At 44.6% G+C, this 23,565-nt stretch overlaps 1 protein-coding gene across 24 annotated transcripts in view; it reads right to left on the reverse strand.

Moving 5' to 3' along the window:
- Positions 1 to 12,412: 12,412 nt before the first annotated feature.
- Rnf38 (ring finger protein 38) overlaps positions 12,413 to 23,565 on the reverse strand; it is a 108,632-nt gene continuing 97,479 nt past the window's right edge. For all 24 annotated transcript variants that reach the window (XM_039109235.2, NM_134467.2, XM_017593139.3 and 21 more), the window contains 3 exons: positions 21,943 to 22,064; positions 17,806 to 17,905; positions 12,413 to 15,850 (listed from right to left, as the gene is read on the reverse strand). In XM_039109235.2, the coding sequence (XP_038965163.1) occupies positions 15,788 to 15,850; positions 17,806 to 17,905; positions 21,943 to 22,064 (285 nt within the window). In that variant the 3' untranslated portion in view covers positions 12,413 to 15,787. The remainder of the gene's footprint in view (positions 15,851 to 17,805; positions 17,906 to 21,942; positions 22,065 to 23,565) is intronic.

A 23,565-nucleotide genomic window follows, 5' to 3' on the forward strand; every position in this document is an offset into this window, starting at 1 on the left:
CCTCGTAGCTGGGCACCGCCCTCCTCCTGAGTCAACTGCAGCCTTCTCTCATGCCGGTCATGGCGGAGTTTCTGCGGTGCCCACCCCCATCTGCTCATCCATCTTCTCTGCCTCTCCAGCTGCCTCTGGGTGGAGTGGCATTGGAAGCTGCAGGGTATCACACAGCACACCCTTTGGTCGGAACAGCTTTAATGCAAATGTTCACTGCAATGAGTTGTCGGTCTGACTCAAGGCCTCTGGCCTCTGTTACACTGTCAATATTAGACTCCACTTTTGGGTCTGGAGCTGTTGGCTTCGCTTCCTTCCACTGTTTGTTTGTGTAGATTCTTCAAAGGGTTTCTTTGTCTCCTCATTAAGGAGGACCACCACCATTTGAACAAAGGCTATTTCAAGGTTTTCGTTTTGTGTTTTAGCTCTGCTCTCCTCAGAGCCTCCTGTAGTAGGGTTGCTGGACTCTAGTGTAAGCATATTGTTGTATATCTATGCTGGCGTCTAGGCCTCTGGATTCGGGAAGATTGTACTTTTAGGTGCTGAGGTCTGCTCCGGTCTTTGTTGGATCCTTTGTTGTCTGGTCCGTGTGTTGTTTCCTTAGTTTCTGTTGCCCTCTCTGGTTCCCAGGAGAATGGAGTGACTGTGTGTCACTTAGTACGAAATTCTTCTGGGGTCCCAATAGGGGCACTGGGGGTACCAGGTAAAATGTGTTTCTGGGTATTGGGAGCTGACACTTAGGAATGAGGATGGGGTGGGGCAGGGTGAGGGCTCCACAGGTGGGAAGAAAGCAGGGTGCTCACCAGGATCTGTTTAGTGCCCTGGGAATAGAGGCAGAGTGTGAGGAGAGGCCACAACAGGTAGTCTATTACAGAATTGGGGATGAGACTGGGGGGCTGAATTTGGAGAAAAGGAGGAAGCTCACTGAGCTACTTCTCTGGCAGGCTTGGCTGGAGGGGTCCAGAGAAAACTTGCAATGGGTGCAGACCAGGAGGCTTGGCTGCAGGGTCTATGTTGTGGGGTACCAACTAGAGAAGACTGCTCAGACATGGATTTAAGCAATAGACAGTTTGATTAGCTTGGTGGCTACTACACTGGGTGTTCAGGATCCCATTATACCGTGAGCCTTTCTCAGAGTGAGTTACTGAACACAAAAAACATGTTCTGGGTTGATATACTTCAACAAGAACAGTTAGCCAGAGGCAAAACGACAGAAGCCAAAAAGCAAGGCCAATACATTTAGAGACATCCGCAGAAGTCTGAACTTCAGTGGATTGATATTTTTTCCATTTTATCTTATGGTTGGGTCTACATGCTGAGTCTTATGGCCCGAATGGTAGGTCCATCATGGAGTTAGTTGTGCTAGGGTTGTAGGGCCTACTAGGGTCTGGGGCCCTGTTATATTCCTCACTGGTTCTAGAGAATGAGTCAAGTCTAAAGAGTGTAGCGGTTCCGAGGACCATTAATTTTACTGAACTGATACATAATTGATCTACAGTAGATTGATCGTAGATGCAGTGTCCCGCCACTAATCCAATCCGAATGAGAATTAGAGGCCCAGCCAGAGCGGATAGCAGAGCAGTTAGTCAGGGGGACCCAGAGAACACAGATTGTCACCAATTATCTGATTAATGTCTTTGTCTCTTTCTCTTTTTTGAGGTTTTCAAACCTGGCAAGGTGTTTTTAAATTACTCCTGATCAGTTAGCATAGAAAGAACAGGTCTTTTCCAAATCTTGGCATGGTTTCTTTATGTAGATCCTAAGCACCTGTCTGCTCGTCTCCCATGATAAAAGCTGTCTGCCTGTGCCTGTTGGGCCAGGTGGGCCTGCTCTGACCCGGAGTCGGGTGAGGACAGGGGTAGCTTGCTTTTTGGCTTCTGTAGTTTTTTGTTTTTTTGTTTTTTTATAAGTCCAGGATCCATATTGTATAAAGCATCAGAAGAGGCAACACATTTAGTCACACCGTTGGCACACACCCAAGTCGTCTCCCAGACCCAGTAATATTGCTGTTGTCAGATGAATTACCCACGAGGCAGAATGGCTGACATCAGAATAAGGGGATGTACCCAGGTTAAAGGTTTTGGATATTGGATAAGTTCCCGTCCCATAAGTCCTCTAATGTTAATCTGGGCTGCCCCTGGTCACAATGAGTTTGTCAGTCAGGGTTAACAGTCTGCTTAGTCCCATTCCCTATGTAGTCCAGGAGCCAGAGGTCTAAGCATGCATAGGAAGCCCAGCCACAGGACAGGTATAAACTCTGTAATTTTAACCCCAAAGATAAGCTCCAATAAAATGAGACACTTACCAATAAACCGAGGTCAAAAAGGGTGTGGGCTGCTGGTCTGCAGTCACACTAGCTCTTACTTTTCCTGTACCTGTCTTCCTCAGTTCCCAGGTCTAGACCGGAGGCCAGTGGGCACTAGCTCATGATCTTGTTTTTATCCTAACCATAAAACTTGGAGAGGGTGGAAAAAACCAGGGAACCTGGGGCCTGATGAAACCTTAATTTTAATGGGTCCATCATCTAGGAAAGTCCACTTAGCCGAGGACTATAGCTTCTGCTTTCTGACCTGGGTGTGGTGGACTCATGGTGTAATGCCAGCTACCTTCACAGTCATAGGAGTGGAGAGAAGCACCCCGTAGGGCCCTTTCTAAGCAGATCCCAGTGCCTGTTTGGTATCACCAGGCTCAAACAAGTAGAAACTGGTGGTGGGCTCGAAGGCTGGCTCGGCTGGGTCTCTCAGTGAATCTAACTAACCAGTATGGAGAGCTGGAGTGGCTTGAGAATGGAATGTTAGAGAATTCTGCCAACAGCTAGGCTCTGAGCCTGGTCTTGCAAAACTAATCTCATGGGAGGTGGGTGGTAAATCCCGCTCTGTGGGGTGCAGTGGAACCAAGGCAAGGCAGAGGAAGAAGCCTATGCACCCTTTGCTGGACAATGAGGGTTTTGTTAGTTTCTTTGACTGTCCTGTTTATTTCTTTAACCTGTCCAGAATCCTGAGATCTATCTGCACAATGAGGTTTCCAATCTGTGGATAAAACGTTAGCTGTTAGTTGAGAGGTTTTGGCTCTGGTTGTTAGGACATGTGGCCCCCTTTGATATTGGAGGAGCTTTTTAGCTACTTTTTAAAAAAAGATTTATTTATTTATTGTTTATAAGTACACTGTAGTTGTCTTCAGACACACCAGAAGAGGGAATCAGATCCCATTACAGATGGTTGTGAGCCACCATGTGGTTGCTGGGATTTGAACTCAGAACCTCTGGAAGAGCAGTCAGTGCTCTTAACTCCTGAGCCATCTCTCCAGCCTGGTGGGGCACACTTCTACCCACCAGGAAAAGGAATCCTCCTTCAGCAGGCCAGAGCTTTGTTTTCTTAGAGTCTGCCGGGGGGTTGGGTTTCTCATTTGGACCCCTCAGGGTAAGGGTGTTGGATTCACTTGAGCACAAACCTGGCATCTGGCTGAGACATCCGTGCTAAGCTGTCCAGTCTAGGAATAACATACATTGGCCTGACTTAGAAAGTTTTGTGGGTCCAGATGAGAAGCCTGGTGAAGGTTGGTTACCAGAGTCCTGCCAGTTGTTTCGGGGAGAATCTTTCCCTCTGGTGTCCTCCATCAACCTGTGGGTTTGAGCTGTCCATTTCTTCCTTACCATGAGTTTGGGAGCATCACATCATGGTATGTCATCAGAATATCAACAGGCCCCACTGGCCTTAGGGACCTTTGTCAGGCAGCAACTCTGCAGAAAGGTAGTGGAGGGCAGCCATTTATAGGAAAAGCTAGATAGCCTCTAAGGGGGCCAAGATTTTAAAAAAATATCCTTTCCCCCTTTCTTCCATGGTGAGAGGACTTCTTTCTCTATACATCATACCGTGGACATGTGTGGTACCCATAGCCCCAACCTATGCATATAATGGTAGACTTCCTTTTCCCCCATCTGTGCTGGCTGGTTTTGTGTGTCAACTTGACACAAGCTGGAGTTAATCACAGGAAAAGGAGCCTCAGTTGTGGAAATGCCTCCATGAGACCCAGCTGTAAGGCATTTTCTCAACTAGTGATCAGGGTGGGAGGACCCATTGTGGGAGGTGCCGTCCCTGGGCTGGTGGTCTTGGGTTCTATAAGAGAGCAAGCTGAGCAAGCCAGGGGAAGCAAGCCAGTAGGTAACATCCCTCCATGGCCTCTGCATCAGCTCCTGCTTCCTGACCTGCTTGAGTTCCAGTCCTGACTTCCTTTGGTGATGAACAGCAATGTGGAAGTGTAAGCTGAATAAACCCTTTCCTTCCCAACTTGCTTCTTGGTCGTGATGTTTGTGTAGGAATAGAAACCCTGACTAAGACATCATCTGAGACTAGGCCAGATTAATCAGCTCTGCTTTCTGGGCTGATATTCTTGGTACCAAATTGGTTCGGTTAAAATATGGCTGCTCCCACGTACCTGACTTCCTCTTTCGTCTTGTGACAATTATGGATGAGCACCTGAGCCATCGGGCAAGAAGGCAGCCCAGCTGGTTACCTGAAGGTGGTCTAGGAGCAGGGCCTGGAATTGGGTTACATGCAGGCTGGCTGTGTTCCTCCAAGGAGGGCCTCAATGGCATGGGTGCTGTGAGGAGAAGACTTGGCCAGAGTTAACGTCTTTGTTTGTTTTCAGGAGTTTAGCAGTAGCAGCCATGGCTCTTATACAGCTAATCCTGTGTGTCTAGGGCATTTCCATGGCCCCAGAGTTTGGGTTAAAACTCTTTTTGAGGTTTTGAGACATTTGAACTAAGGCTGAGCTAAGTCAGAACTGCTTTTTAAGCCTACACTAGGGGGCTGGAGGGATGGCTCAGTGGTTAAGAGCCCCGATTGCTCTTCCAGAGGTCCTGAGTTCATTTCCCAGCAACCGCATGGTGGCTCACAACCATCTGTAAAGAGATCTGATGCCCTCTTCTGGTGTGTCTGAAGACAGCTACAGTGCACTTATATAAAATAAATGAATAAATCTTAAAAAAAAAAAGCCTACACTGCCTTTTGTTTAGTCTCACTCTGTCCAGATAATGGTTCAGTGGCCAGGCTGTAGAGGTCTTGCTATTTCCACTAACTCTGGTACCCAAGGCAGCAGCAATACCTAGCCAGCCACACTTAGGACCTCTCGACCTGGTCTCTTAGTCTGTGAGGTTGTGACCTGAAGGGCGGCAGCAATCCGACTTAGAGACAGGCTCCCTTTGCCTCTGCTCAGCTGGTAGTCAAATGAGGCAGCTCTGAGGTACAAAGTCAGACTCTCTTAGCCAAGATTCTGTAACCCAAGGTCTATAACTCTTCAGCAGTCCCTCTGTGGCCTTTTAATAATCTATTTTCCAGGTCAGAATTTATTCTCTCACCAAACAGGGTTGGAGAACTTTCAAATCCCTGGGGCAATCTTGTCCAGGTAAGTTGTCCACTGTACCTTTGCCCTGGGTCTGTCTATCTAAAAGCAAAGATGGACTGACATCTCTGCCGATGGGAGGCTGAAGAATGCACGTTTCAGATCCAAGCTGGTGCTTCTGGAGGAATCAGACTCATGAGAATCAGAGGTCCCAGGTTTCTTCACAGGCAGGAGGGATGTGTGCCAGTGTGACTGGCAGGGCCCCAGGATGCCCAGATCTCTAAGTCAGGCAAGTCCTCTTTCTGTATCCAAGGTCATCGGGTATTGTTTAATCTGAATGAGGGTAATGCGAATTGTTTAGTTGAACAATTACAGGAGCTTGGTGTTGGCCCAGTTGGGGCGTTGGTTTCTGCTCTCATACCCCCAGGAATCTTGGTCGTCAATTTGAGTGTTAGTCTGTTTTTCTCTTTTTTTTCCTTCCTATCTATCTATCTATCTATCTATCTATCTATCTATCTATCTATCTATCTATCTATCGTATGACTGTGCTCTAACAGCATGTACAGAGAGCATCAGATCCCAGTATAAATGGATGAGAACCACCATGTGGTCACTGGGAATTGAACTCAGGACCTCTGGGAGAGCAGACAGTGCTCTTAACTGTTGAGCCATCTCTCAAGGCCCTGTTTCAATTGGAGGCACAGCTAGGAGGTTTTCTTCTGACAGAGGGTAAGACCAAAATTTTTCTGTTAAATCTAACTGTATCTCATCAGCAGAGAAGGTGACAGCAGTGTCAGTTTATGCAAAATGTCTCGTGGCAATCAGTTCTCTGTTGTTAAACACCTCTTGAGCTACCCCAGCAACTGGGACCTACTTAAAATTTTCTAACTTTTCTAACCTTTTCCTAATATCTGGAGCCAAGTGGGTGACAAAAGAAATCTTTTTAGCAGCTGTGTCTAAGTCTTCTAAAAAGAACCTAGTTGAAAGTGTTTAACATCAACTAGGTCAGGGTTGGATAGAAGGAAGAACTGTCCTATCCAGGCCACACTGTCCAGCATCTCTATCCTCTAGCCCAGCCCTAAGGCAGCCCCTCCCCCTCCCTTTCTTCAGGTAATTTTTTTTTAATGGATCATTGGTGGAAAGAAGGCATAAATCATGAAAGAGAAAGGAGTACAACTTCCTCTTTTCTTCCCAGGTATGGCCTGGGGTAACTTTCCCCCTCCTCTGGGATTGTGTAACCCAGGTGGGGGAGTTGAGGGAATGTGCACCTTGGGGAACTATTTCACTCTCCCTGTGTGTATGCTTGGATGGCAGTGGGCCTTGGATGAGAGGCCCTGTTCCTCCTCTGCTCAGAGTCTGACTTGGCCCTGACTGAACAGAAGTCAAGTGAATGAAGCCCAGGAGTGGGCCAAGGAGAGGGGTTTGTTTGGGGTGGGGAGTCTTAGGGGCAATTTATCAGAATCAAAAGGAGTTGGCTGATGCTCCAACAGGAGGGGGCGCAGGTCTTAAGCCTGGGGGTGGGGTTTGACCCTAGAAAAAGTAGGGAAACAAAAGACAGAAAGACAGGCCCAGGATAAAGATAATCGGGGGTGGTCACCCCACACTCATACCTGAGTCGGGTAATCCAGTGACACCTCACATGGATCCCAGATACTGGATCAGTGGCTGTGTCTGACCTCTCCTGTGTGTCCAAACAGAAGGCAACCTTAATTAGACTTACATCTGAGGTCTCTGACTTAGGGTCTTACTGCTGTGAACAGACATCATAACCAATTTAAGTTTCTTAAAGGACAACATTTAACTGGAGCTGGCTTACAGGTTCAGAGGTTCAGTCCATTATCATCAAGGCGGGAGCATGGCAGCATCACAGCATCCAGGCAGGTATGGTGCAGGAAGAGCTGAGTTCTACATCTTCACCCGATGGAAGCCAGGAGTAGACTGAGCATCCTCAGCCACCTAGGAGGAGAGGGTCTCCCAAGTCCACCCCCACAGTGACACACTTCCTCCAACAAGGCTGTACATTCTAATAGTGCCACTTCTGGGCCAAGCATATGCAAACCATCACGGTCACAGACCAAGCAACTTAGTAGCTTCCTTCCTTTCAGGGTAGAAGTGCCAGACTCCTCTCAAGGTTTGATCTCTGCAATCTCACTGGGGTCTCCAGAAATACTGTAGGGCATTTACCAAAGACTACTTAGACATGGGTTTAAGCCAACCGCTAGTCTTTATTGGCTGACCCATAACAACACTGGATATTTGGGGTCCCAAACTAGTACCAAGCCTTTCTTAGGGTGACCTTTTATGCACCAAAACTATGTTCTGGGTTGACAAACTTCAGTTAACAAGAACAGCCAGAAGCAGAAGTACAGAAGCCAGAAGCAAGATTAGTACATTAGAGACTTTCCCGAACTATGGACTTTGATGAACCATGCCTTTATATTTGACAGGTGTTTCTGTCTCCATGCTGAGGCTTACAGCTCAAATGGTACTTTCATCATGGCGTCAGTTGTGTTAAGATCTGTGGCTCTGTTACAGTCTGCTCTATATCTAGGGAGAACACTGGATTTGGAGGAGGGTGAGGTGAAGGCCCGGTTAGTCTATTTTTAAATTGAAACACAGATGCCTTGGAATGAGGGGAAATTGCTTGTAGTTTTACGTATATGTACAGGTGCTTTCCTTACATTTATGTCTGCGCACCCTGTGTATGACTTGTGTCCATGGGGTCAGATCTCCTGGAACTGGAGTTATAGATGGTAGTGAGCCCCACAGGGAGCTGCCAATCAATCCTGTGTCCTCTGCCAGGGCAGTGCATGCTCTTAGCCATTGAGGGGTCTCTCTAGCCTGAGACTGCTTTAGGTTCTGTGCAATGCGCCTGTTACGGTTTAAGATAACAAAGTACATTTGCTGTCATCCTGACCATTGTCTAGCAGTGCTTGTGGATGAGTGGCACCGACTTTTACTTTTTGAGATGGGTCTCACTTTGAAGCCTTGACTGACCCAGAACTATGTAGACCAGGCTGGCCAGAGTGCTGGGGTTAAGGCCGTTAACTATTACATCTGAACTGATCTGTTTCGACACAGGGTCTCCCTCGGTAGGTCAGGCTACCCCTTCAAAACTACCCCTACTGACATTCGTGCTGGAATTAGAGGCACACCCAACCTACCACTTATTTTTATCTTAAAAAATTGTATTTGCATGCATATTATCTTGATTCCCTCCTTATACTTTTTCAAGCTCAGGTTGCCAGCTACATAGCAAGCAACTTACACCTGCTAAGCCATTTCAGTGCCTTTTAATTCCTTTGAGAAGGGAGGTTGTGTCTTGTTACACTGCCCAGGCTGCCTCAGAAGGCCTAGGCTCAGGTGATCCTGTTTTCCTTTCTGGCTTGTCTCCCCTACTAAAATTTAGTAGCTTGGACCTGCCAATCCCCCAGGGCTTCTGGAATTAGCCAATCTGTTTCTCTCCTCACCAGTGTCCAAACTAGGACTCTTCAAAGGCTGAACCGTAAGCGACAATAGTACATTCTCCTTGGTTAGGCTGGCTTAACTTTGACAGGACAGTTGTTCTGATATTACCGTCCTAAAGCAGCAGAAATAACACGTGAGTCCTATCTCCACTTACTACAGAAATGCTTCTCTCTATATTTTTGTCCAACAGTTACTAGATATACAGTAACTATCAGATTTCACAGTATTTTTTTTTTCTTCCAAGACAAGGTCTCCTATACCTCAGGCTGGTCTCAAATTTCCTGTGTAGCTGAGGACGACCTTAAACTTCTGAGCCTCTCTCCACCGCACCCCCAAGTGCTAGGGTTACCCTGGTGCACCACCATGTTCTTTATGCAGCGCTGGGGTCAAATCCAGGATTCCTGCATGGTAGACAAGCAATCTACCTCCTGAGCTAAATCTCCCACCCATCAAAGGCTGAGACACAGAGGCCTAGGGCAATGGAAGAGGGAGGCTGCTGCATGGCCAATGTTTATTCCTAAGAAGACAAAGGTGGCAGAATGTTTTCTGTTAGGAATGGGGCTGTAGATGCCATCCAAACACTGCATCTAATTTTACCTTGTTCTCATGGATAGGCCAAGAACCAAGGGCTTGATGAGATTTTTAGTTTTGGTGGTGCTGGGGATCAAACCCAGGGACTTGCCTATGCTGGGCAAGTGCCCAATCATGAAGCTACTAGTCTTATCTTTTATTCCTGAATGTCCTGCTACCTTGGGAAGCAGAGAACCACTTACGAGATTAGGAGCATGAGCACCCATCATACAGCAGTCTTAAGACCCAGTCATCTGAAAGTAAGTTGAAGGATAACCACCCTGATTCTTCAGAATCCCCAACGTTATAACTCAGATGGAAAAAAATGTTTTTGCGTGCATACTTGAGTGTAGATGCCCGAGGAGGCCAGAAAAGGATGTTGGATGCCCTGGATACAGGCCTTTTGGCAAAAGCCCTTGTAAGGCTTTCTTACTCCTTGTAAGAAAGGAGTCATCTCCAGTCCTGAGATGTCATTTACTTTTCTAATTTATTTAAATAGCTGGGAACTCTAAAGATGCTAATCAAACATATGACTTGGGAATTTACTGACCAAACAAGGAACCCTAACTTTTTTTTTTTTCTTTCATAGCTGGGGACCGAACCCAGGGCCTAGCAAGCGCTCTACCACTGAGCTAAATCCCCAACCCCAGAACCCTAACTTTTGACACAGGATCTCATACAGCTGTTCTCGAACTCACCATGTTAGTCAAGGCTGTCCTAACTCAATCCTCTTGCCTTCCAGTACTGGGTGCCACCATATTCAAGTCTGTGATGCTGGGAATGAGTTCGGGGTTTTAGGCCAGGCAAGTGCTCTACCGGCCAAGCTGTATCCCCAGCCCTAGGAACGCTGTTCCTGACTTGTTCATAACAACCAAGTCTGCTTTGTAAGCGAAGGTTAAAGGGTAGGTGCCTAACTGACTGGCTATCTCCGCTGACCTAGCTTGCTTTTACCGGAGCAGTTTATATTCTTAGTTCTATACATGTAAACCATGCACATGGGTCATACGCATACCTGGTTTGTCCCTCCCACTTCCCCAGGCACCTCCAGCAGGTCTTCATTTCCCTCCCTTTTGTAACCAGCTGCGATGGCTGTTGTTGACATGGTTGCCTCTTCAAGTAACGAATCCAAGCAACTTGTGCATCTGTGGGATTATTTCCTTGATTAAATCATTTGAAGTGGGAAGAACCACTTTTAATCTGTTGAGGAGGGAAGATAGACCTTCAATCTGGACCATACCTTTGCTATCAGTCCATATAAAGGAAACAGAAGGAGGAAGCTTGCTCTCACTCTTCACCGGCATTAAAGCCTACTTCGAGATTCCAGCTTATACTGCAGACCAGTTGACACAGCCAACCCTGTGTACTGACCATTCCTTGGTCTCCCATTAGTAGACAGCCATTATATCTTTTCTTACATATTCTACAAGTCCTTTTCCTCTAGAGAACCGTGACCAATACACTCACTGAGTCCAGTTAGTTGTTGCCTGTTGGGATGCTGACTAGTCTTGGCTTGAATTTTGTGCGGGTAACTGTAACTGCGGTGAGTTCTGGCGTGTCCTGTCTGGAAGATAGCATTTCACAGCTCTCTTGTTACAGTTACACTCTCTCCCTTCCACATGGTCCTGAACCTGGGGAGACTTGTGCAGACTCAAACTTTTTATCATTCTATGCCTTAAACTATAGTCAGAAATCACTTTATAGTAAAAATCACTTTACTCTGAATAGCTAATATAACTTGTTATGGTGTAAAGGACCCAGTGGGGTGACTCCCAGAACCCACATTAAAGTAACACAAATAAGAGCGGAGGATGGTGGCAGATACTTGTAATGCCCATGCTGGGGAGGTGGAGACCAGAGAGTCTCTGGGGCTCAATGGTTGGCTAGCCTAGCGTGCTTGGTAAGCTCCAGGACAGTGAGAGACCCTGTCTTAAAGGACAAGAGAAACTCCCCAGTAATATTCACTGTCATCATCCTCTGCACACACAAAGTTGAGGGGTAGAGTAAGGTCCACTTAAAGAGGAGCTCCTTAAATATAGCCCAGTTAAACTATCATGGGTCAGGAGTATAGATCCATAGTTAAAGTACAGCTTCTTAGAAACCAGATAATGCAACCCAGTAGTCTAGACCTGAGCCGTCAAGCCACCATGACGGCCACCTCCATATGAAGATACCTTTCTTACATACTGAGAGGATACATACTGGATAGTTTTTCCAGTTGAAGCACTCTACGAGATCAATTCTTCTGCTTGGAGATGTGGCCACTAAACTATACTTCTCATACCGCATGAGAATTTTACTCTAGTGTAACAGGGGCTTCTGATCATGTTAGCATTACAGCCAGTGACATTTCGCTGGCACATTTGAGAGGTTTGTGATACTATCAAAGCCTAGTGAAAACTGCAACACTTGTCAGAGGGGAAGGGATTGGCGAGGATGAGGCTTTTCTAGCATCAGCTTTCTAACCTGCCTCCTGCTGGAAGAACACTTGCTGAAGATATAATGACTTTTTAGAATGGCTCTTTCCCAGGTAATGGTTCGCAATCAGGATTTCTGAATGGATTTGCTGGCTACCAGACTCAGTTACCTGCTCAAGTAACTGGGTGACATACTGTCTACATTTTTGAGCCAAAGAAGATTATGCAATCATGTATGACAATACGGAGCAGGCCCCCCACCCCATTAACTAGATATAAACTGACCCCAGTGTATACTTCCTTTTCCAATTACCTGGTATATTTCCTGTATTTTATGGTGCATGGGGTAGGGGAGGGGCAGTGATGATACATTTACTTTCCTACACCTCTAACTGTTGGTTACGCATATACCCATGTGTGGCTACATTTTCTGCTGAACGCTTGTCTTCCTTTTAAGGAAACAAGTACTCCATGTTCCAGTGCTCATTTTGTGAGTCCAGGCTGTTTACACTAATGCCAAAGAACACACTGTGACTGTCCCTCACCCTCCACTCCATTCCCCTACTGTGTCCCTCCCCTCTATTCCTTTGCAAATAGATTCTTAAAACACCTTCCACGAAACACAACATATGTTTTAAGTGTACATCATACATTTATTACCAACAACCCTCTCAACTCCAAAATTGGGCACAGGGATTAAAAATAAAAATTCATTGCACTACTTAGTAAAGCATTACTAGTAACTTTCATAAAAAATGTACAAACTTTGTTAAAAATTTATCAAGCCTTCAAATGATTTTGGTTACAGATATTTATAATACATACATTTAAAACTATGTTAACTGACACAATGGAATATGATTTGAGGAAATGACTCAGCAAATGATTCCAACAAACACCCCTGTGAGCTTTCATAATCTGAAACAAAGAGCAGCATGAGGTAAGCAGATGCACGGTGGGGGACAGACTTAAGGAGGCCTGGAGATGCTGGGAAAACACTCAGAAGCAGGCAGGCAGGCAGGCAGATTGTATGTGATTATCACAAGAGGCCCAAATTTAATAATGTTAGCAAATTACATTTCAGGGAGCGTATAAAATCAAATTTCAGATTCTGCTAAAAAAATTTTTTCAGGACATCCTGATATTTGGAGGCCTTGAGTTGTTTTGTGGAGGTTGGAGCTTTTAAAAGTACAAAATATCGTGATTCATGAAAACAAAAACAAAACAAAACAAAAACCCACCCACCCCCACACACACACACAAAGCCAAAAAACCAACAACGACAAAAACAAAACCCCCAAACCAAAATAAAAACCAAACTAAAAAAAACCAAAAAAAACCAAAAACCAAAACACCAAAACTCAAATTCAAATCATACAAAAACTGCACAGCTGGGCTAAGCCAACAATGTTCTAGAGCACAGAGTTCTAGAGCACAGAGTTCTAGAGCACAGAGGATGAGGCTGCCGCATCCTCTGTGGCCTGGTGCATCTCCCCAGGACAGCTGCACTTCCTCATCTGCTAGCTAGAGATGCTCGCCGAGGCCAGCTGGGAACCACATCCAAGTGTGAACCTAAGACAGCCTCACCCGTCCATGAAGAGGTCTGCACGTCACAAAAGCTCTGTGCCGAGACATTCCCAGGAGACAGGCAGTCATCTGCATGGTAGGGTTTTACCAGGACAGACCCAGATGCCCCCTAAATTGCCAACTACCTCTTACAAAACAAGAAAAATTTACTGGGACTTTATGGCAAACATTGAAAGGCCACTTTCCAGTCGTGAGCACAGTGTGCCTTGGTAGTCAGTCTGTCTGCAGTAGTTAGGAAAGTGCTTTGCCTGTGCATCGACAGGATGAATACTGAGAGGAGCAGTGTTGTTAGAGCTGTACAGGTACAAAGTTTTTGAAGATATATAAAAGTCTATATATAAGATGGGCTTTTACCATCTTAAACATGATTTCTTTAAATTAAAAAATAAAGATTAAACTGTATGTGATTTGGAGCTGATTAGTATATATGTCAATAATTTTGGTATTTAACACACCTTTTATTCATTAGGAACCAGACAGGGGTTATCCTAATGATTTAAAAGTAACATGTGCATTTTACCACTGTTTAAGTATTTCTGACACACTAACACAAATCTAGGGGCAACAGAATGTTGATTAAATCCTATTTGTCTAACTAGATAGAGGCAACAGTGTCTGGAAGAGGACAAAATTGTGCTTCTGTGTGGATTAACTTTCCTGAACTCTAGGCTGTGACGAGCTTAGAGAAACTTCAAGGGAGGTAAGAACCACGGCAGTAACAAGTGGTTGAACACAGTCCCTGCATGAGAGCTGAGTGAGGTCGGCAGCAAGGTGTCACGCACGGCTGCGAGTGGAAGGCTGCAGTCTGTGTGGCCGCACAGATGCTGACAACTCACAGAGGCAGAGAAGGCTGAGCACACTGAGGAGAAAGGAACCCAATGTTGCTGAAAGATGACCTCAAACAATCTGATTTATGTTCAATGAACCTATTTTTAAAAATATATACACACAGCTATGTATCATTTCAGATTAAATAAAGGTCAGTTCCTGTTTGACAGCATTATTTTTTTAAACAAAAATCCAATCTTCATTTACACTGCAAGTATTCTGGGCACCTGTTGTATTAAGCTTTTCTCATTCTAACATAAATTAAAAGAAAAAGAGTAAGACGTCAAAGCAAACCAGGCCTACGAAATGAGCTGTCACAGCACTGATCCGTCCTGAAACAAAGGTTTCAGTGAGAATGTTACTGAGGGAAAAAGTAGACACCTCAGGCCTGGAGTGTGTGAACTCAATCAACACTAACAGAAACAAACAGTTCCCTTAAAACCACCGCTGCCCATGGGGGCCTGAGTGAAGAACACAAACTAGAAGCCAGGCTGAGTTGTTAAAACAGATTTTGCTCCAGTGGAAGTCAAGGAGGAGAGACTTACAGGACCAGTGGTGTTTATAAAATATATTACTCAAACATCTTCAGAACAGACCAGAAATCTACACATTAATAAAAACACAGGTCCTTTCTGTAAGAAGCTACTAGAAATGTAAAGGAAAACCAAGTAACATCAGATCACTGATTGAAATGCTAATATTGCTAATGATGATGAATATGATATTGCACCTTCTTTTTGGAAATAGCAAGTTGGAGATTTAAGTCTCTTTTACAAAAGAACTGAAAAAAAAAATCAGGTCATGGAGCGAGAATCTGACACTTTTTTAAGTGACCCATTTAGGATCACCAAGGAAGAGAAGGGAACAGCTGCCTGAAGCAAAGGAAGGCTTTTCTCATTCCATTCATTGGGAGGGAGGGAGGGGATGGAGTATTCAATGCTTAGAATCGATGCACCCTTAGCAATCAGTGTGCAACAGCAAACACAAGGGAAAACCAGTGTACAGTACTAGTGCTGTTTAAATAACACACCAGATTATACATTGCAGCATAATTAAAACTACACACACATTCTTGGTACATGCTGGTATATAGGATCTCACACACACACAGTAGCTACCATGCCCCCACACATGTAGTTGCACACACTCGCTCACAGATTCACTGATCACCAGCAGTCGTCCGCTGCACTCAGTTCCACTCACAGTTTCTGAAGGCTCTATATAAGGTAGATTGCTATGTCATCTGGAGCTACCACTTTTTATAAAAGCACATGCTAAAAGATCACGTCCACTGTAATCTTGCAGCAACACTCGGAATGATCACACAAAAACCAGGGAATGTTAGTGCACACACAAAATTAAGCTAAAGAAAAGGTCTTTGGAGTTCCAATCACACAGTTAGTATAACAATCCCATAATTGTGAAGACTAATTGTAAGCTTTTATAGTTGATTAAGTCACACAGTGCAAAGAAAGGTCCATTGACCCTTTTGGTAAAGGGAGGGCTGGAAGCCACACAGGTTAAGTTCAGTGGATAGTCCATATATACATGTGATGAGGAACACCCAAACTAAATCTGTGCTCTTAGGCTGGTCACTCTGAATCCCGGTGCACTTCAGAAGCATCAGCTCGGCAAATTGGGCAAGTACGATTTCCCTGAAAGACAAGAGGAAGGAAGCCCAGTGAAGTCAGGTCTCGTACAGTGAAGTACCCAGTTCTGCTCTCATTCTCATATGGCCTCTGTACTCTTCCTTTAAGAACAAATCCTACACCAGGATGGTGGTAAAGTCTGCAATCCAGCTCTCTGGAGGCAGGAGAAAAGAACAAAACAAAGGAGTAACTTTTTAATGACTTTGTTTAAATTCATAAACATGATCTGCTATCACTAGTTTGGAAAAAAAAATCAACTTAAAATCACGATCTTGGCTGTTCTTTTTTTTGTTTTCTGGAGGGGGGACAACAGGAATTGGGCTGGGCATAAAATCCAGGATGTCATACACACTAATCTAGTCTTTAGGATGGAGCACTGAACTTCTCCTGTCCCCGCCTCTTCACAGTGCACACCAACTGCTTGCAGCTCCAGTCTTCACTACTCTTAGATTTGCAAGGTCTCTCTTGTGTAGATCAGGCTGACCTCAAACTCAAGGAGATCCACCTGCCCTGCTTCCTGAGTGCTGACATTAAACTGTGCTGAAATCAACAGAGTAAGGTCATACCACTTGGCTCCCACTTACTCCTTCCCTGACTCCTAACGTGTTTTTTCCCTTTATTTCCACAGGTGGGAAAAACAAAAGGCATCACTTACCGTCTTAGCTGCTGCAACCACCACCCAGCAAACTCTAATTCCCACGTCATGAGGGCAGGCTCAAGAGAAACCAAGTCCTCTTGGCTGTTTGTCATTGCCCAGCATGCCTGGCTCACCCTCATCCTAGACTGTTCCTTTCTGAGGAACCAGATTTCCTGTCATTTTCTCTACACTGTGGCCAGTGTGTTTGTCAAACACAGCTGCAGTAGCCCCTCCCCCTTGCCTTCCAGATCAAGCATAAACTCCTCCATGCTTCAGAGTGACTTCAATAACCAGCCACATCACCGAGCCCTCCCGAGCCATGTTTTTGTTTTGTTTTGTTTTTCTTTTTTTTTTTTTTTGTTTTGTTTTTTCGGAGCTGGGGACTGAACCCAGGGCCTTGCGCTTCCTAGGCAAGCGCTCTACCACTGAGCTAAATCCCCAACTTGTTTTGTTTTTCTATGAAGTCCACTCTTCATTTACAGGCTTTAGTAGACAGGTCTTACTAAGTAGTCTAGAATGGCCTTCGGGGCAAGACTTTCCTGGCTCAGCCTCCCCTCGAATGTGAGGACCACAGGTATGGACCAGCACACCAGCTCTTCCTTAACTGACGTCCTAATCACAGTTATCTAATTACACAGTCTACTAAAAAAACTCAAAATTGACTAAAGCATTTTGTCATTTTATTTATATTTTATTCACATAATTAAGACTACACAAAGAAGTGCTCTAAAGGAGGACAAGAAGCCTCGCAGTCACTCTGACAGACCTCTGCTGTTCTTATCTTTGGGGTTTTTCTGTATGTACAGAAGGACTGATCAGACTCTAATAAAAAGCTTATTTCCCACAAAAGTCTCTGTCAAAAAAAGCCCCAGTAAGGTCCCATCCTAACTCTGATTTAATTTCAAAAAAAAAAAAAAAAAAATCTAAGGAGCCCAGGTCTTGGCCCAAGGTTAAAATGAGAGCACATAGATAACAGGGACAAACACTGTGCTTGCTTCCTGCCCTTATCAAACAGCCACCATGCTGATGGCTACAATTATCTTCTTCTTCTTCTTCTTAAAATAAATAAAAACAATGCTGGACACTAAACCCAGAAGTTACCCACGCTGAGCACATGCAGTGCTAAGCACACGCAGTACCAATCTCTTTCCGGTCCAGTCTCTACAGCTCTTCACTGGACTTCTCGTGGAGTGCTTCCTCTAAACCCTAGGCTTCCATTCTATCTCCTATACCCCCTCCTCCAAACCATGGACTTACTCAGATGAACTTTAATCAATAAAAATGCAAAACATGGTTATTCTCTTTACACTTGTGATCACTTTACCTTAAGCCATTTATCAACACACTTGGCATGGAACTCGTGGTTACAGGGTAAGACTCTAAGAAGCTGCCTTGACTCAAAATCACACATGCATACTACACACCTGAAAAAGAGCAGAGAGATCATTTTTGGTTTTCTATTTTGTTATGACTAGTATGTTTGCAAAGCTATTCTCAGTTATCAAAATATCACTTAAAAAAAAAATTACCACTATCCTAAAGATGATGCTAAGGGATTTACCAAGTGCTCTTTAGACATTATCAAAAATGTCTGGCTTAGGACCGAAAGAAATGGCTGAGTGATTAACAGTGCTCGTAAGCATGAAGACCCAAGTCTGAAAGCCTGGCATCCATGTACAAAGCCAGGCAAGGCTGTGTGTGCTTGTAACCCCAGCATTGGGAGGGAGGGACAGGCAAGTCTGAGGGCTCCTGGCTGGCAGCCTGGTTAGAGGCAAAAGCAAACTAGCTTCATGAGGGATCCTGTTCAAGACAGTAACATGGAAAACACCCAATGTCCGGGCACGAGCGGGCTCACGCGCCATTGACACGCAGGCACTACACAGTTACACTTAAGATGTTACACACTCACCAAAAAGAACAAAAACAAGTGATAAAAAAGGACAATTCTAACTAAAATCCCAGCCAGTCTGAAAAAGCAGAGATTCTAGATGTATTACTCTTAGAAGTACTGACGTAAGGCTGAGCAGGACGATGCACACCTTTAATCTTACTGCTTGACACAGAGGCAGAAGGATCTCTGTGTGTTTGAGGCCAGCCTGGTCTAGTGAGTTCCAGGACAGAGCTACATAGTGAGACCCTGTTTTCCCCCCTTCACCGCCCCTACTTCCCCCAAGGGTACTGGGATAGCAGAATATTCACATGAAAAAGAGCCAATGTAGAAGAACACAAAAAGTTTATACCATATACCAAATTATGGGGAGGTGGCTTGATGGATAAAGCCTGCTGTGTAAGTTTGTAGGAGTAGAGGTAAGACACCACAGTCTGACTCCCACAAAAAGGCTGGGACTCCTGAGACAGGCTGGCTAGAGAATCAGTGAACTTCAGTGAGAGTCCCTGACTTTAGAACTGAAGAATGATTGGAAAGACACCTAATATCACCTTCTCATCTCTATGTGCACACACATGCATGTGCACCTACCTGCACAAACACAGCAAACACATGTAAAAGTAATTTATCAAATAAAAAATTTAAATTCTAGTTAGGGGGGGGGGGCAGGGGCTGGGGATTTAGCTCAGTGGTAGAGCGTTTGCCTAGCAAGCGAAAGGCTCTGGGTTTGGTCCCCAGCTCCGGAAGAAAAAAAAAAAAGAAGGGGGAGGGGGAAGAGTAAAGTTCTATGATCTGGGAGGTTTTTTTTTTTTTTTTTTTTTTTGACAAGAAGAAAATCTCAGTCATCAACAGAAAAGCAAACAATAAAAAAGAACTAAAACAAAATCAAAACTAGGTAGGGACATAGCTTGGGGCAGAGTACTTGACTGGCATGTGCTAAGAACCACCTTGGATCCTCAACATCACAAAAGAAAACAAATCTCATAAAAAATTTTATGAGGGGCTGGGGATTTAGCTCAGTGGTAGAGCGCTTGCCTAGCAGTCGCAAGGCCCTGGGTTCGGTCCTCAGCTCCGAAAAAAAAAAAGCCATCTAGGAACTGCACAGGGACATAGTTCAGAGCACTTCACTAGCATGTGCCAAGTTATGGTTTTGGTTCCTGGACCACAAAACCAAAATCAACAAAGACAACCTAAAGAATGGAAGAAGTCTGGGGACAACGGGATGTTTACACATGTGTTCATGTGTGTGCACATGTGCTGAGGAGGACAGGGGCCCACATTGTGTTCTTCCCCAGTCACCCCCACCTCTCCTGCATCCCCTTCAGTCCTTCCTCCTTATACGGGTCCTGGGAGGACTCAGGCTGCTGGCCTGCAGTGCACCTTTACCTCTGACAGGGGCTCTCACTGAGACCTGAGCTCATTCCTTCCTCAGCAATGGGACCAGGAGTGTGTAGCTACGCCCCCACCCTAATGAACTGCTCTGGGGGCTTGAACTCAGGTCCTCACCAAGCACTTGACCCCTGGAGCCATCTCTCAGCTAAACCTTCTTTTTTGCTTTTTGAGAGTACCATCACAACATTTCTCCCTTCCCTTTCTTCCTCTAAACCCTTTTTTTTTTGGGGGGGTGGGGGGTTCGGAGCTGGGGACTGAACCCAGGGCCTTGCACTTCCTAGGTAAGCGCTCTACCACTGAGCTAAATCCCCAGCCCCTCTTCCTCTAAACCCTTAAATATACCCAGCCCTCTTTGCTATTTCAAATTCATGGCCTCTTTTTTCACTTTTATATATGAAGGCCAAAGAACACATATAAAGAAATTTAACATTAGCAGCTACCAAGGAAAAGAAAGTCAAACCTTAGTGGGCTAACACTTTAAACCAGCAGGGAGGCTGCAACAGAGACAGAGAGACAATATATGTGGTAGAAAAATGGAAACTGAAATCTCAGTGCATTGCTCTCAGGAATACTAAATGGAAAAATTGTGATGTAAATTGTGAATTTAATTTAGCAACTCACTTCCAGGTACTTCACTTTCATCCAAGAGAAATGAAAACATAAACCTACAGAAAAGTGTTTCCACAAATGCTCCAAGTAGCATTATTCATAACAGCCGAACAGTGTAAACCACCTACATATCCATCAGGGAGAGAAAGGACAGGCGCTGACTTGAGCTTGACCTGGTCACGAACATGAGTGCCTGAGCAGCACTAGCTGCTATGCCTAGGTCTGGGAAGAGTCATGCTGCACACTTGAAAACCGAGGCATCACAGCAGCACTTCTCAGCCTGTGTGCTACAAACCCTTTGGAGATCGAACAACTCTTCCCAGGGGTTGCTTATTGGGTATTTACATTATGATTCATAACAAAATTACATAGCAAATTTACAGCGATCAAATAACAATGAAGTAATTTTATGCTGGTGATCACTACAACATAAACTATACGAAAGGGTCAGTGAGCATTAGAAAGTTTGAGATGCGGGGTTGGGGATTTAGCTCAGTGGTAGAGCGTTTGCCTAGCAAGCGCAAGGCCCTGGGTTCAGTCCTCGGCTCCGAAAAAAAGAAGAAAAAGAAAAAAAAAAAAGTTTGAGATGCGCTATCTAGAGATAGAGGAATTAAGAGGCTGAGAGGCAAGCAGGAAGGCAGTGTAATGGTGGCCTACGCTTTTAATCTCAGCATTCAGGAGGCAAATGCAAGTGGATTTCTGCTGAGTTCTACAGAAAAAGTTCCATTACAGGTGGGCTACACAGAGAAACAATCTCAGAAAAAGAGAAAGACAGAGGGAGAAGGAGAGGAGGGAGGGAGGAAGAGAGGGACAGGGTTGGGGGAGAGAAAATGAACAAGGCTGAAGACCTGGGGGAATGGCTGCAAATAGGTTAAGAGGAAACCATTTTTGAGTGACAAACGGTCTAGACCTGTGGTGATGCTGCACAACTTTATGAACACCCTAAAAAAAACATTTATGAGATATGAATTTCAAGGCTGGAGAGATGGCTCAGAGGTTAAGAGCACTGTCTGCTCATCTAGAGGTCATGAGTTCAATTCCCAGCAACCACATGGTGGCTCATAACCATCTGTAATGAGATCTGGTGCCCTCTTCTGGCCTGCACGTGTACATGCAGGTGCAACGCTGTATACATAATAAATAAATCTAAAAAAAAAAAAGAGAGAGAGAGAGATGAATTTCAGCTCATTCTGTATTCATACCACTCACTTGCTATTGTGACTTAGGGAAACTTAAAATAGTCCATATGGGGCTGGAGAGGTGGCTCAAAGATAAGAACACTGGCTGCTCTTCCAGAGTTCAATTTTCAGTAAACCACATGGTGGCTCATAACCATCTGTAATGAGATCTGGTGCCCTCTTCTGGCCTGCAGGCATATATGTAAGCATAACATTGTAGACATAGAAACGAATATAAAAAGCCAGTCCATATGACTAACAGCTAACAGCTCCCTTACGGGTAAGCGTGGACCTGGACAGGGTGTCTACACTAAGCACTCATCTTTATCCCATTCTCTCAGACACTCAAACTTTTACTTCCTAAAGGCAGCAGGAGTGCCCCAGACATACTTACAAAGTCTGCTCTGACTGGTGGTTGCTAGGGTTGAACCTGTAAGAAGGGAGCTGTTCAATATCCGCTTTAGTCAGTCCCCGAGGTTTCGCCTCTCCCAGTCTCTCTGCCAGGTTTAACAGGGCCTACAGAGGAGGAGGAGACAGATTTTCATCTCTTTACAATTTCTACTGGAGTACTGTCGTAACAGTTTAAGTACTTGTGTATGTGCACCTGCACACACACACGGCACCATGGGGCACACGCAAAGGTCAGAAGACAATATGTGGGGGGCAGTACTCTTCTTTGCACATATGAATCCCAGAGATTGAACATGGGCCATCACAGCGGCAAGAGCCTTCTGCTCATCCTCATCTGCTTGAGGAACCCTTAATTATTATTATTATTTTTTAAGATAAGTGTCACTTTGTAGACTAGGCTGTTGCTTCAGTTTCTCTAATGCTAGGACTTACAACTCTTTATTTAACTAAGCTGTAAGCTTCTTAAGACTTTTCACATATGCTCACAATAGTAAGTCATTAGGACAGGAATCAGGACAGCCATTGAGAAGTGAAAAACAATTACACAAGAATTTCAGGATAATTTTATCAAAGACAAATCCATTTCAATAAACAGTAGAGGTAAATATACAACAAGGCCAGCTACTCTTATCAGAATGACTTTGGCTCAACAAAGTAAAGGCACTTGCCATGGGCCTGACACCTCAGCTTAATTAATCTTCAGACCCAAATAGTAGGAGAGAACCAATTCCCACAAATAGTCCCATGACAAGGCAAAGACACCACATGCACATAGACATAAGACAGACAGACAGACACACACACACACATGCACACACACGCATGCACACCTTTAAAGACTGTTAGTACAGATATGACCAATTGTATGGACTAACACCTGCAAAACGAGCCTTGAGGGGGTGGAGCACATCTACTACATAATCAATTTATTAAAGATAAGACTTTTCAGGGGTTGGGGATTTAGCTCAACGGCAGAGCGCTTGCCTAGGAAGCGCAAGGCCCTGGGTTCGGTCCCCAGCTCCGAAAAAAAGAACCAAAAGAAAAAAAAAAAAAAGATAAGACTTTTCAAACAATAACAACAACAGGGCTAGAGAGATGGCTCATCAGTTAAGAGCACTGGCCACTCCCCCAGAGGATCTCTGTTCTATTCCTAGCACCCACATGAGGTTCACAACCATGTGACACCCTCTTCTGACCTCCAAGGGCATCAGACACACACATGGTGTATAAGCACACACATAGACAAAACATCTATAAACATAAAAAAATTAAAAACATAACAATGGCATCATATTGAAATTAATTTAAAGTCAAATATCTAATATATGTTCAAATACTGATTATTTTTCTTTCTTTCTTTTTTTTTTTTTTTTTTAATTCATTTATTATATATAAGTACACTGTAGCTGTCTTCAGATACACCAGAAGAGGGCATCGGATCTCTTTACAGATGGTTGTGAGCCACCATGTGGTTGCTGGGAATTGAACTCAGGATCTCTGGAAGAGCAGTCGGGTGCTCTTAGCCGCTGAGCCATCTCTCCAGCCCTGCCTGATTATTTTTAAAACAAGTATTTTATTTAAATAGAGATACAAGTTACCATATGTA

The sequence above is a fragment of the Rattus norvegicus genome, chromosome 5, assembly GCF_036323735.1.
Source record: "Rattus norvegicus strain BN/NHsdMcwi chromosome 5, GRCr8, whole genome shotgun sequence".
NCBI lineage: Eukaryota > Metazoa > Chordata > Mammalia > Rodentia > Muridae > Rattus > Rattus norvegicus.